Source organism: Acomys minous (assembly GCF_964271855.1).
Source record: "Acomys minous genome assembly, chromosome: 7".
NCBI classification, from domain to species: Eukaryota; Metazoa; Chordata; class Mammalia; order Rodentia; family Muridae; genus Acomys; species Acomys minous.
The window spans coordinates 2,246,567-2,261,471 of NC_140488.1; the positions used below are offsets into that span (position 1 = coordinate 2,246,567).

At 55.0% G+C, this 14,905-nt stretch overlaps 2 protein-coding genes and 1 long non-coding RNA gene across 3 annotated transcripts; 2 read left to right on the plus strand and 1 right to left on the minus strand.

Moving 5' to 3' along the window:
• Positions 1–578: 578 nt before the first annotated feature.
• Positions 579–1,566, plus strand: LOC311602064 (40-kDa huntingtin-associated protein-like; the record flags this gene model as incomplete). The annotated part of the gene is made up of 1 exon (XM_084789755.1): positions 579–1,566. Exon 1 carries the CDS (start codon positions 799–801, stop codon positions 1,564–1,566), a length of 768 nt encoding a protein of 255 aa, XP_084645881.1. The 5' UTR covers positions 579–798.
• Positions 1,567–2,489: 923 nt separating this feature from the next.
• Positions 2,490–3,944, minus strand: LOC311602508. Its single transcript, XR_014780770.1, has 3 exons — positions 3,883–3,944; positions 3,263–3,332; positions 2,490–2,612 (listed from the first exon to the last, which is right to left on the minus strand). It is a non-coding gene; the product is annotated as an uncharacterized lncRNA (long non-coding RNA).
• Positions 3,945–8,650: 4,706 nt separating this feature from the next.
• Positions 8,651–11,020, plus strand: LOC311602499 (PWWP domain-containing DNA repair factor 4-like). The gene is given in 3 exon segments (XM_084790667.1): positions 8,651–8,914; positions 8,917–9,311; positions 9,315–11,020. Coding segments are annotated over 3 exon segments (2,085 nt in total). The 5' UTR covers positions 8,651–8,715; the 3' UTR covers positions 10,806–11,020.
• The last annotated feature ends 3,885 nt before the right edge of the window (positions 11,021–14,905 follow it).

Sequence of the window (14,905 nt, forward strand, 5' to 3'; positions counted from 1 at the left end):
GCAGGCAGGGATGGCAGAGGAGGACTGACAGGCCTCTCTGGAGGAAGAGGAGGAGGACCTGCGTGACGCATGCTCCACACGATGCACCTCCTGTCTCTGAAGCAGCCTGGGCCAGCCTGGGCCAGCTGGGTCAGAGCGATGGCCTTTGCCTAGGAGACCAGGGAGCAGAGGGGACCCACATGCAAAGGTGGGCTTTTGGTTGGAGACGCAGATGTGACAGAACAGTGGCATGCCGGAACTAAGGTCAGGGAGGATCATGAAGCTAGTGTGAGCCTTGCTTGACCCTGGGACGCTCAGCAAGAAGTGCCAGGAGGCTGCCTTGGCAGTGGTTGTAAGGAAGCTGTAAGCTAAGAGTGGCTCCTGCCAGGCCAGGGCCAGTCATAGCTTGCCCAGGAAGGTCTGTGGGTTGTGGAGGCTGCTGGATTCCCAAGGCTAGGCCCCGCCCCTCAGACGCTCATTTGCATACTAGGCGGGCAATGGCCCCGCCCGCCTCTCAATCACTGTCATCATAGCCCCGCCCCTACAGACTGTTATTTACATATGGGGCTGGTTTCCAGAGGGACCCACCCATCTCCCTGACTGGCTTAGGCGTTGGCCTGGGCCCCGCCCCCCGCCGTGCTCTTTGCATATCGCCGTGACAACGGCGGGGGCGTATAGAAGAAGCGCTTGGGATCCTGAGGAGAGGGCGGAAGTGTTGTGAGATCGCAGCTTAGATAAAGCTCGGGACTTGTGGTTGTCATAGGTGCGTTTCTCAGCGCTTCTCAACCGGAAGTTAGGAGTCGCAACTGGCCTGTCAACATGGCGGCAGGCTCAGCGTCTTCCTTGGTTGGCGGTGGATGGCCAGGCTCTGAGTCTGGGGACTTTTTGGCCCGCTACCGGCAGGTGTCCAACAAGCTGAAGAAGCGCTTCTTGCGGAAGCCTAACGTGGCCGAGGCCGGGGAGCAGTTCGCGCAGCTGGCCCGCGAGCTGCGGGCCCAGGAGTGCCTGCCCTACGCCGCCTGGTGCCAGCTGGCTGTAGCTCGCTGCCAGCAGGCGCTCTTCCATGGGCCCGGGGAAGCGCTGGCCCTCACCGAGGCCGCCCGACTCTTCTTGCGGCAGGAGTGCGACGCGCGCCAGCGCCTCGGCTGCCCCGCCGCCTACGGGGAGCCTCTGCAGGCGGCCGCCAGCGCCCTGGGCGCCGCCGTGCGGCTACACCTCGAGCTGGGTCACCCTGCCGCCGCCGCCGCTCTGTGCCTGGAACTGGCCGCGGCCCTCCGCGCCCTGGGCCAGCCGGCTGCCGCGGCCGGTCACTTTCAGCGCGCTGCGCAGCTGCACCTGCCCCTGATGCCACTGGCCGCGCTGCAGGCGCTGGGTGACGCCGCCTCCTGCCAGCTTCTGGCGCGCGACTACACCGGCGCCCTGGCGCTCTTTACACGCATGCAACGCCTGGCCCTGCGTCAATGGAAAGACTGTCTGCCTCCTCTCCTTCAGCCAGGGATTCCAGCGGCCTATGACCTTAATGTGAAATGGGACAGTCGCACTTTAGTGTCTGTGTATTCCACAGAAAATAGCATGGAGGGGACGTAGCAAAAAGTGTATCAAGTCACCGGGTAGCTTCTTTACCAGACCCCGGCTACAAAGTGTAACCTTAACCAACGCACTAGGCACACTTCAGCTCAAGGACACGTTCAGAGGGACTCCAGGGCCACTTTACGCAAAAACACAAAAGCAGTCCATTAACAGAAATCTCCAAAGGCTCACAGATGAGTAATTAATGCCAGCGAGACAAAAGTGCCCCTATCATTGTAGCCATCGAGGCTTTTAGACAGACCGGATGAGGTAGAGATCCTGGATCATTGAAAGGGGGAGAAACCCCTCACTCTTCTGTGGGAAGGTCTGTGGTGACTGGGGATGCAACCTGGAGTCTTGAGCACAGTAGGCAGGAGCTCTCGCACCCAGCCCCACCCCTAGCCCGAGTCCTGAAGAGTGTCTACATGGAACTCTCCCTCAGAAAATTCTGCAGCGCTTCCAGCCTGTCCTCAGTTTGCAATTCCTTCATTGGTTCACTTGACTAACGTCTGAACCCCACTTCACGCGGGACTCAGTCTGATCATACAATGGTCACAGGCTACCAGTGCTGACTTCAGCTTTCCACTTTGTGTGCTATTTCTTTCACATGAAACAGTGGGCAGCCACTTAAGAGGGCTTGGCACTCACAACCTGCCTCCCTCCACCCCCCCCCCACACACAAAAGAACTGGTCTAGTGTACAAATCAGTGAAGCAAAAATGTGGTATTAAAAACAGATGCGGCCCTCGGGTGGATAAACCCCTGGAAGACACATCAGCTCATCCGAGGTGTAAATATCTCACAGCGAGGCAGTAAGAGTCTTTACACCGCAGGCGCTGTGTTCTTCCAACTGAAAACGGACGTGAAGTAGAGAGTTGGCAATGTGAGGAACACAACTTTGACACTGCGTGTGTGAGAACAAGGCAGCCAACACACGTCTCTTTTCTGCCAAGTAATAACTTGTTCGCCTTTCACTTCTTTGGGTCAAACCGTTTCCTCAAATTCCTAGTGTCCCTCTCCTAGAACATACCTTCAAATTCTTCAAATAAATCCTGTATTTCCTTCCTGCAAAAAGAAAAAATGGCATTAACTTTTTACTTCAGTCTGTACAGAAGGCCACTTTTGTTGTGTGAGTGGAGGAAGTAGAGTGGGCCATGCGGCCTACACTCAGTTCACGGTTCTAGAGTGGACACCGACTTTTCTAGATCTCTTTGCCTGCAAGGGAAGGGCATGTGCGCACGTGTGACGCCATCAGAGTTAGAAGTGGGGTGTCCTCCTCTACCCGTCTCTACAAGGTCTCTGACAGGACTTGTCGCCTGCTGCGGGCGTGGGATTATCATGTTGTACCACACTGAACATCTGAGCGGCTGACTGCAGGGTGAGTGTTTTGGGGCCTTTGAGCTCCACGGGCCCAGCACGCTCATGGCATGCACACAGCTCACTTACTGCTGCGTCCCTTTCTTTCTTTCCTCACGTCTCAGTTTCTCCTGTTGGGCTGCCTGGCGGTGAGGAAGCACCTGCAACCCTCCTGCCTCTGCCACCCCTCACGCCCTGGGCCTGAAAGGTGTGCATGGGTCCTGCGGGTATGAACTCAGGGTCTGGTTCCTGTACACCCAGCACTCTTCCACTGAGCCATCTCCCCAGCCTGACTCTTCTAAATGTAGTTTATGAATGGGTTTGGTGTTGGTGTTTTGTTTTTGTTTTTGAAGTACCACCTGGCCTGTTGCCCTTCTGTTCCCGAAGAAGGAAAGTTCTCCCTACTGACATCAAGGGCTTCTTCATTGGCTGTATTAAAGACAAAGGGGAAGATATTGTCAGACAAAGTGTGCCGTTCTCATCATCCCCTACAGGAAACAGCTTCACCAAGGGGTTTCTAGAACCCATAGCTACCAACGGCTACTGCCACTTTTTTAAAGAAATCATGCACACAAACAATCCCCACACTCGCATAGACGTACTCACTCATACACATACACACACACACACACACTGCACTCCTCTAAAGGCCCTGACCCTGGGAGCAGCTTGTGCAGGCACCAGTACACACCTTCCAGACAGTCCCTGGGACCCATGTGCTCCCAGAGAGGCATGTTGACTAGAAAGAGCCGCCTCGTGAGCCTTGCAGGGTTCCTGTGGAGTGGGGATGTCAGGTAGGGGAACCTAAATCCACAAACAAGCTTGAGCAAACCTTATCAGCATCTGGAAGCTCCTGCTTTTCCGACAAACGTCCATGCAACGCATCCACTCAGTGTTCCACCTTGCGAGAGATTTAGGAGGTCCCCAGGGGTGGATGCAGCCCTACAGGAGCCCATCTGTTTCTGTGTTGTTTCGTTACCTGGAGCGACTGCATCTGGGTTCTGGGTGTCATCTGATGGGAGATTTGGATTCTGCCTTGAGCACATGCCGGCGCTGTCAGTGTCCATCCTGGCCAGAATCTGGATGCCTGGAACTTCAGATGCCGGGAGGGATTACAGGATAGCAATGGGAACAGAAACCAGGACCCCACAGGGTGTGGGCAACAGTCTTGGCATTGTACAGGAGCAGTGAGAGGGCAAGAGGATGTCACCAGTGTCCTGGCCTGCCGTCCCATTTCCCTGTCTGAACCCGGAGCTCCCCAACTCACCTACCACCCAAGGTCAGTACCCTCTGCTGCTTTCCCAACCCTCGCATGGGGAAATCCTGGGCCATGTGCCCATAAAAGGAGGCACCTAATGCTGGAGTCTCACTGGGGCCTACTCAGTCAGTGGGGCCACATCCCCCAGCCCAGAAGCTGTCCCACTTACCCTTCCCAACCCCTGCAGCCCGCATGACCTGTCCCTGGCCTCTGGCCTCGCCTTCTGGGGCCTCCTTGTCCAGCCCCATTTGGAAGTGAAGCCCCTGGTGTCACCCCACAGGTGTGCCTTGGGCATGCCTCTTTGTGATCCCGCTTCCCTAACTCGTGAGGTGAGCTAAGGCTCCTCTCTGATCCCTGTCCCAACTGGCCAGCAATAGAACAGAGTTCCCGGTAGCCAATCAACCCCCACCGCCTCTGCCCCCCAGGCCAGGATACCCTCCTGCCCCAGGAGCCTCCTTCTTCTCAGAGGATGGTCAGCCATACCCATCTAGGCCCCACCTCCCAGTGCGCCTCTCTCTGAAAGGCTGGAAAGGCAGAGACTCCCAGGATGAAGTGGCCTGAACTGGCACCTGTGGGGTTTGGATGTAGAAGCTGCTGGTTGGTGAAGGGGCCCATCCATGCCCCATCCCAGTCACACGGGTGGGGGGGGGGAAGGGGGAATTTCTGCTGAGGCAAGGCCCATGGCTGCACATAAAGCAGGGCCCAGGTGGCCGCTGAGGAGCATAGGTGGAAATTCATCCGTTCCTCTTCTACACGCCACGCTCACACTCGGCTCTTCAATCCTGCCACCCTCTGGACCCCTGTCCCCCACTGCCCACGGTGGTCACTACCAGGTGGAAGAGAGTCTTCCAAACGTCACAACACAGATAAACCTGGACCCTTTCGCCTCAAGATCCCACTCTCATCCACAAAGGGCTGTGGATCCAGGCTGACCCTGCTTTCTCACCACCAGGGGCTCTAGACTCAAACTGCTGACACCCTGTCCCTCACCCAGGTGACCACACTTCCAGGGCACTTGTTCTGAGAGGCCGCACCTCCAGGACTGGATCTCTGATTAGCAAGGACTCCACTATGCTGGCATGCCTGAGGCTGCCTAAAGACACTCCCAAAGGGGTGAGGCCTGTCCATCAGCCACCCATTCCCAACTTGAGCCATGCTGCCTTTGCGTGCGCTTGTGCCAAGTGCCCAGAGATCCACTTCCCCTTGAGACCAGCCAGCCTGTCAAGGTCCTGCCTAGGGACCCATCACAGGGAGACGCAGGCGTCTCGTCAGGACCCCGCGGCTTCAAACACACGCGCGGGCATGCGCTCCTGCACACACACATATGCGCACCTGTCCAGAAAAGGACACACGCACACGGACGACATACGGACACGTACAGGGACACACACATGGACACACACGGACACACCCACACACACACAAAAAAAAAACAAAAACCGAACCAAACGAAAAAAAAAACCCCAGAGGGTGCTACAGATGTGTAAAGCCCCCAATCCCTCTCCCAGCCCACCGACAGCCCCACCCACTCTTCTAGGGCCCTGCTGCCCTCATCTCCCTCTTTTAAAAAAACTCTTGGCCCTGGTGCTTCGCCCATCCCGGAATCAATCAAAGCTCGCGAAGTCACCTCAGGGGCTCTCCTGGACCCTCTCACTTGGTGATCCCACAGTCCTGCCACAGGGCCTTTAGTCTTTCCTGATGCCTCTCAGCCTCCTCTGGATCCGCACCCCAGGGAGTCCACCAGGAGCAGTCACCCACCTAGGCCCCTCAGCTCCCCCAGAGAGCCACCATCCCCTCAGAGGCCAATCCTGCCTAGTGTAGGCCCACATTCCAATACAACGCTCTCTGATTGGCTGAGTAACGTTCGCGCATGCGCACTCCATACCAGCGCCCTGTGCCTGCATCGTGGGCCCCTGCCTGCCTCCTCCTGAGGTTACACTTGCTTTCCTGACAGAGGATGGCCCATGGCTTCGTTTCGCTGGGTCAGCCAGAGGCACAGGCGGTTATGCCCAACTCCTTATGTGTGTATCTCTGACTGGCTGGAACAGGAAGAAGCAGGAATGTGTGCCAGGGTCCCTGGGGCGTGGGCCGTGGGGTTGTCCCATGTGGAGTCCAACGGGTCACACGTGCGAGGCTGCTATATTATGCGCGCGCGCAAAGAGAGCTGGGCAGATACTGGAGCAAGAGGCCGACCTGTGGGTCCCACCAGCCCACTTGGGCACAGCCTTTGCGCATTAAGTGAAGGGTCCACTGTTCTTTTCTCTCCACGGGGAGCTCCTGGTGCGGGCCGGCCCCGAGGCTCTGCCTGGAGGTCTCAGGTGTTCGTTCGGGCTGGCCCTTAACAGTACTCAGATGCTGGGGAAGACGGTGGACACCACGAGTCCCTGACGCTACCACGCTGTCAGGCTGGGACACCCCAGGCCACCTGTTTCTCGAGCCTCTTCTCTGACCGACACTCCAGGGCACCTAGTCCAGTCTGCAGCTAAAGCCAGACTCAGGCACATTACCCTGTCGCAGGCCCCCTCGGGTCCGTCGCCTTGGGATCCCTGCCATCATCCCCCAAGGGCTGTGGTCCAAGCATTACTCTTCCTGACTCTCCCTACCCAGGAGATGCCCTTTTCACTCACTTGCTCACCTAGGGGACCCTAACCCACCACACTATTGGGAGCTTCTTTCCCTTCAGAGATCAGTCACAGCTCCTTAGTTTAGGGCCAGCCATTTCAAGGTCAGTGTTCCCAACCCCAGACCCCAACGCACTTGTGGTGTTTGCTGGAAGGGAATGGTCCCATGCGAGGCAGGCTCCACAGGGCAGTGGCTCATCCATGCTTGCTCGGATGTATGACCTAAGGCCGAAAGGCAAGCTTCACAATCCACTCTCTCTTCCCCAGGGGCTGTGGATACAGACCACTTCTGACTTGCCACTGCTGGAACCTCACCTCGGAGTCCCTTAATATTCAGTCACATACTTTTGCCACCCTTAAGCAATAGGGAACCCTCGGAAATTTCTACTTTTAGAGGGATGATGTTCATACCCAGTTAAAGTCTGCCTTCTCGAGTATAAATTTGTGCTGGTGAAATCACCCCCCTCCTGGGGGGAGACCATTCCATTCAGGTCTTGTACCAGGCGGCCTTAGTTAAGCTGTGTACTTTGCTGCAATGCAATGCCATAACCAAGGCAGCAGTGGAGAAGAGTTCACTTGGGGCTTAAGGTTCCAGGGGGTTAGTGTCCACAGTGGCAGGGAAAGAGGGTGACAGACATGGCAACTGCAGCTGGAAGCTGGACCTGAGGGCTCCCCTCTCAAACTGGAAACAGGAAGTGAAGAGAAAAAACTCCACATGGAATGAGTCCTTTCAGGCCTCAGGACCTCATTCCTCCAGCGAGGACTAATCTCCTAAACTTCCCCAAACGGCCACAGTTTGATTTCATGGTGCAAAATAAAGAAAAGGGGCAGGAACCAGAGCAAAGTCTGACCTGACCAGAGAGAGAGAGAGGGAGAGAGAGAGAGGCAAAGAGAGAGAGAGAGAGAGAGAGAGAGAGAGAGAGAGAGAGAGAAGAGAAGAGAAGAGAAGAGAAGAGAAGAGAAGAGAAGAGAAGAGAAGAGAAGAGAAGAGAGATTGGGTAGTGGTGAGTGTGTGTGTGTGTGATGTCCCTGTGTGTGTTTGTGGGTGGGTGGATGATAGGGTGCTGGTGCTGGTGCAGATGCTGGTGCTGGTTTGAATGAGATAGCATCCACAGCCTGGGGCTTCTGAATATCTGTTTCCTAGTAGATGGCACTGTTTGGGAGGTGTGGCAGTGATGGAGGAAATATGTCACTGGGGGTACGCTTTGAGGCTCCCAAAGCTCCCTGCCATTTGAAGTTTGATCCGCCCCCTTCCTGTTTGACATTCAAGATGGATCTTTTGATGCTGCTGCCACCTGAATCCCTGAGCTGCTCTCCATCCTGTGCAGGTTCATGCTCCTCCACATTTTCTGCCACGTGACCTAGAACACTTATTTGCATCTGGAGAAACAACATGCCTGCCTTCCAAATTCTGGCAGGTAAAAAGGTGTCCTTCTCAGACATGGCCCCTGACCTTACAGGAGGCAGAGCAGAACTGACATCTCTTGTCTTGCCTGGTCTCAGACCCTCTGTGGTCAAAGGCCCAGCATCCTGGAATGGCAGCATCACCTTCTGTGGTCCTTGCACATGTATGCTTACTTCCTTTCATGCCTGCAGCTCGAGAACCTTCCATATCTTCTCCTGCACTTGGAGAACAGACTTCTGTGAGCTCCCTCAATTTCCCTCACCTTATCTCACTGTGCTGATGCTCCTGTGTCCACTAAAGGCCATTTCCTTCCTCATGCAGCTCTGTTTCCCTCTCCCACCCTCCAGGGTATGCCCACGCCCACCACATCACCCTGAGTGAAGAAGTCACTTCAAGCTTCTCACCAGACGCTGGAGGGAGGCCAGCACCTCAGGCAAGGCAGCCAGGCCGGAGAGGACCCGCAGGCAGTCAAGGAGCCCACTGCAACCCTGTGGTTGGTGACCAGCACAGCCCCAGAGTCCAGTCACCATGGACTCTGCAGAGTATGTGCTCTGCGGCTGGAAGGGCCAGCTGTGGCCTGCAAGGGTCTTGTCGAGACCCAGGACCTCAGCCCATAGTAAGAGGAGAGGGGCACCTTTCCTGGAGGTGCAAATCCTGTCAGGGGGTGAGAAGGTGAGAGTGAGGAGCGCCGAGGTGAAGCCCCTAACCCAGTCCAAAATCTTAACCGTGGATTTCTTGCAGGGAAGGGGTCACGGGGCAGTGATTCCCCAGGGCAGACCAGGGCATACAAGGGAGCCCTCAAGGTGGCCCTGGATGTTCTGGACAAGGGAAGGCCCTTGTTTCCAGGAGGGAGGGCACAAGGCCTAAGAACCAGCATGGATGCTCCAAAGGTTCCCAATGAGCAGGCCAGCTCCAGCCCATGCCAGAGCCTTCGCGCCCAACCATGCAGTCAGAGAGGCCAAGGGCTCTCCCAGAGGAGTCATGGGAAGCAGAGGGCCCGCCCCCAGAGTCCTGTGGTGAGGAGCTCACAGAATGTGCCTGCTGTGCAAGGAGGGAAAACTCAGGTGCACAGTACTGTTGGGCCCCCTCACTTTGAAGTGCAAGGGAGTGTGCTAAGGGGCAGCTAAGTGTGGCCAAGGTCCCCAGCACCTGCAGGAAAGGCTGCTGGTATTCCAGGGAAGAGAAAGCAAAGCACATTCAAGCACAGGCCTCAGAGTGCCCCAGTCTCCATGGAGGGCGCCCGGGCTAAAAATGAGCAGCCAGCTGCCCCTAGGCCACAGTGGTGGAGGAGGAGGAGGCACGTCTCCACCTCGCCCATAGCCCCAAAGCCACTGGCAAGAGCATTGTGTGCAGGCCTAGAGATCCGGGCTATTGGAGGCCAGAGGAAGAATACTGCCCTCCCAGAGAACAAGGAGGACCCCAGCCCGGGGACCCTGAAGCCGGTTAGAAAGGGGGCATCTGCACCCTGCTTGTCTCCTATCCGGAGCCTCGCTAGCAGAAAAAGGAAGATCCACATGCTGTGTCCCCTATGCAGAGTCTCAGAACTGGAACCTCATGTGCACTCAAATGCGGCCAGCACCAGGTTCCAGAGGAGAGGGGCTGCAATTCAAGCAGACAGACAGACCACCAAGTTGGCTTCTTCTGCCCGGGGTCCTAATACCATTGAAGGAGGAATGCTGGTCTGGTTCAAATGTCAAGACCTTCTTTTCTGGCCAGCGGTGGTCAAGAGCATCAGTCAACAAGACAAGATGGCGAGGGTGCTGTTGATCGAGGGCAACATGCAGCTTGAGCGCAGGGGTGTCCGCGTCCCTCTCTGCAAGCTGAAGCCTCTGGACTGTGGGGAGAAGAGATCGCTCTTGAGGAGAGCCAGCAGAGTGTTCGGCCCGGGCATCAGCTGGTGCTTCTCAGTGATCGACCACTACAGAGAGGGCCTGGCCTGTGGCTCCTCCCTGGGCTCCTTCATGGGCTACTACACCTCCCCAGCCAGCTCCCCGCTAAGGAGGGCCATCCAAGAGGGCGACCTGCACATTGACTTCCCCAAGGTGAGCTATGCCGACTTGGAAGACTGGGAGGAGGAGACAGCCCTGGCTGGGAAGGGGCCCTGCAAGAAACTCCTGACTGAGCTTACGAGGGCTGCCTGGCACAGAGCCAACAAGAAGATCGTAGACTTCATCATCAAGAAGAAGATCGCTGGCCAGCACCTGCTGGACACTGTGAAGGGCAGAAAACAGTCCAAGCGGCTGGACGACCTCCGCAAAGCAAAGAGGGAAGTCTTCTGTGTTGAGACCCACCTGGAGGATGATGACCAGTTGCATCTCGTGGCCAGGCATTTGCAAGATATAGCCAAGGAGGCAGATGAGGCCCTGCTCTCCCTGACAAGAGGCGACATAGTGCGCTTTACCATGGAGGTCCTTCTTCCAGAAGCAATCATCTGCTCCATCGCTGCCCTGGAGGAGCTCAGCTACAAGGAGGCAGAAGAGAAGTACCTGCGTGGCCCGCCCGTGCACTACCTCGAGAAAGAGCTCTTCGACAAGACCATGTTAAAGGCGGCCCGCAAGAGGTCAGCAGCCAGGCTTCTGACTGCCAGCGCCCCTCCTGCCCTTGGCCCCACTTCTTAGAAGGGACCTCCCTCCTTTCAGCCATCGCCCCTGCAACTCCCCAAGACAGGAGACAGGAAGCACCCCCCAAATAGGAACATCCCTGAGCCTATGGGGCGTGCTATGTGCGCTGTGTATGCTTCTCACTGGCAGAGTGGGCAGCATTTTCTTCCCTCCTCCCCGAAATAAATCTTCACTTTCGTGCCTGACAGTGCAGATGTCTAGATCGGCTGTACAAGTCCTGTTAGCTTCAGGCCAGGCCTAGCCCTCTTTGGCCTGAGCCCGAGTACCCAGAAGTCCCGAGGGCACACCTCCCTGGAACCTCAGCAGCCCTGTATGGAGCATTGGCTAGCTAGGCACACAGACTAGCACTCTCTACAGGGACCCTATGCACCCGGACAGCACACCAGGTTCCTCATGATGCCTTGTCTCGGACTCCCCCCCCCCACTTCCTTGTCCTCCTCTCTGTCTTCTCTTTAGGGTGCTATGGATGGGGCCCGGGTTCCAGAGTTTTCTCCTCTACCTCGTTCCTCACTCATTCACACTGAAGGAGAGGATGTGTGTTTTAGTGCTGGTCTTTGAAGCCAGAGAAGGGAAATGTAACCCTGTTGATAGCCTGCTTTCAAAGAACACAGTGTATTGCATTCTCTGTGTCTGTGTCAGCATCTGTGTTTGTGTCTGTCTGTCTTTCTGTCTGTCTGTCTGTCTGTCTGTCTGTCTGTCTGTCTCTCTCTCTCTCTCTCTCTCTCTCTCTCTCTCTCTCTCTCTCTCTCCCCCTTCCTCCCTCCCTCCCTCTCTCTCTCTCTCTCTCTCTCTCTCTCTCTCTCTCTCTCTCTCTCTCTGTCTGTGTGTGCACAAGTTGCAGATAACCTGAGGTCAAAATCTGGTGTCTTCAGTGTTATTCCTCAGCAGACATCACCATCTCAGCTTTCCTCAGGTTCCTGAGATCAGCGCCTTCAGGTGTTTGCAGGACAAGGAGGGGGCCTGTCATTCCTTGGAGTCACTGACACCTGGGGTGTACTGATGACAAGCAGCCTGGCCACACCGCCCTGAAGGTCCCGTTTCCCCCTCTTGGATCATTAAGTTTTTGGTGTATTTCAGAGATGGGGCACTGGATCTGTGCCTCTGTGGACCCGGAAGTACAGCCTTATTAGTGGCTGGGGCCACTGTGCCCTGTTCTCTGCTGAATCCCTGTAAACACCCATGTGTCCCCCAGCCAGTGCCTCTGGATTCCCAGCACCTCTTCCCTTCCTGTTGCACTGGAGAATGCTGAAGCTGAGTCCTTGACGCTAACTACTGCCTTTCCTTTCTGCACACAGTGGCCTCTCACCTGGGTAAAGGGCCAAGCACGGTGCAGGTGCTGGTATTCTCGGGAGTGGAACCACAGGGACAGGACGCCTGGGGCTTGCTGACCAGCCAGTGGAGCTGAATTGGCAAGCACCAGGTTCTTCAGGAGACCATGTCTAAGCAAACTAATGTGAAGAGCAAATGAGGAAGACAGCTGACGTCAGCTTCTGGCTTTCAGGTCCAGGGACACACAGAAAGGGACGTGTACACACATCAAAGACAAAGTGAAGAAGACTTTAAAATGGAAGCAAATTTTCCCTCTGTGCTATAAATCGTCTCTCTGTAAAAGCCACCGACACGGCACAACTCACTCCTTCTTACTTTTAAAAAGTATTTGAGTCAGCGACACCTCCCTCCTTGCTGATTCTGACTCCGTGTAGGGCAAGAATTAAGAGTTCTAGTATGTTAATGCCTTTCCCAAGAGAAGGCCGAGTGTAAGGTCACTGTGTTCTACATACCCAGGCCCCGGGGCAGCCCAGTTCTCAGAGGATGCATGTCAGACATATTCTCACCTGCAGATTCAGCCCCTACTATGGCTTTAACCTCTGATGTAGCGATGGTTGGATGCAGCAGGCTTCACCTCCAAGGAGCCTGACTCTCAGTTTTTGGGATAGAGCCCAGAACGGCTTTAAGGAGCATCACTAATAACACCAGTGGCCCACTGTCCATGTTCCCAAACTCCAGAACAAGAAACACAAAGGTCTGCAGCAAAAAATGGGGGCCATATGGCTCATGTGCAAACATGGTTCTAGGTTTAAGGGTCCCAGCTAATTTCCCTTCCTTGACATTCATAGTCTCGTTTCCACACTCTTGAATTCTGTCAGCTCAGTGTTATGGAGTCTGAATCCTTCCACAGATCCTGTAGGAGGGGTAGGGGGGAGATTGCTCTGAGGTACATGTCCCTAGTGGAGTGACTGATGTCCTGACCCCACTGTAGTAATACACTTCCAGAAGTGACTTCTCCCTAGCAGTGGCCACCCTCCAGAAGAAGAGGAGTTTTGGGGGGCTTGCTGGGACTTGGGGTTCCCAGGCTGAAGGACAAAGTCTCCTGGGACCTAGGGTAGTTCAGTTCTGGAAGTAAAGTCATTTGGGTTGTGACCCCTCTTGAGGGAGAGGGAGAGAGTGGATTAAGGAGGGGACAGTGCTGTGAGGCCTTTCTCTATAGCACAGTAACTAGGTATCCTGGGACCCATGGTTGTCCAGGAGGTGACTTCCTGAGCCCGAATTCCCCATGAAACTGGAAAAGGCCCGAGGGGTCAGCCTGGGGAAGGTTTGTCAGGGCCACAGGGTCTGAGAGGAGTGACAGGTGAGCATGTGTGCAGGTTGAGGGCCTAGGGACACACACACTCTCTCTCTCCATGGAGTGCAGACATTCTCCCGCGGTCAGTCCATAGTTCTACAGGAGGGACCATTTAAAAGAGGGTTGAGAGCGTCCCAGGCCTTCCTAGGCCTTAGTCCCACAGTGCCCTGTTCAGGCAGCTTCCCTGCATGCTTGCCCAGAGGCAGCCTTCACACACTCCACTGCCCCTTCCGTGCCCCGTACCCCCAACACCGCCCCCTACCCCCAGCCCATCTGCCTGCCTTCACCCTAGGACAGTCACACTCTGCAGGCATATGCCTTTGTTGTCATGCTTGCTTTAGCAGACGCAGGGATTGTTCTTTTCTGGGACGTTTAGCTAGGTGTAGCCCACCTTCCCAGGTAAGGAGGGTCTGCAGGCAGCATCATGAGCCCTGTCCTCCGGGTTTGTGAAGAGGGGTTGGGACTCAGGATTGGCCCATGGTGTCCTGACTCTCACTTCCAAATCTCACTGGTTTCACCATCTTGAGAAAGCTCTGTCAGGACCCCAGACCCCTAGGGGAGTGGATGGGACATCTTTGCCTGCTGCACCCATGGGTAGGGGCTAGGGACCCTTCCCTGTGACACTCTTTGAAATCTTTGGGTACTGCCCAGCTGGTTCCAGAGAGGAGAGCTAGACAGGCGGGCACACTAAAAAAAAAAAAAGGGGGGGGGGTGCTGTGGGCCTTTCCAGCTCACAACAGTTCAGTTCCCATTTCAAGCCTGTGCAACTGCAAGCATGGAGCCCCTGGGCACAATTGCTAGGTCGACCTCACCAAGCAAAAGGCTTGGCTGGGCGCTTGCCCACATGCTTGTTCAGATGTGTTAAACTGTTTACACGACCTCCCACAGCAGAACCGAGAACTACCGGGTAGGGTTTGAGCTTGTAGTGGGGCTCTGGCATTTTCCAAAGACGTGCAGACTCATCTCAGCGCTGTATCCAACACTGGCTGAAAGACACCTGCCTATACCTTTGCCTTGTCCACGCATATCTGAGTAGGCGTTTATGGCTTTGGTATTTTGGATGGGTGTTTACAGGAGCATCTTTTGTAGTGTGCTTTATTCATGTTTATTACTCAGCCTAGATGTACACCTAACTCTGAATTAAGATTTATTGTTTCTTTTCCAGTGCCTATTTCTCAAAGGTTGAAAACTTTTTGTACAATCCATTTCAAGTCGTCTCATAATATACTTGTAATTTTCCCATTTTTGTATTTGTATAGCATACTGTTAAATAGAAAACTTGTCTCATAACACTGATTGTCATGATTTTTCATACTCCCCATTTTCATATTTTCCTATGACCGACGCATCTCTTCTTGTTTTTTTAAATTTAATTAAAATTTGAAGTTATCATTTTACAAATAGATGACATCTGCGGTGCTATGTGAGCATAGTGTATATCCAGCCACCATCTTCAAACCTTCACTTCATCCCA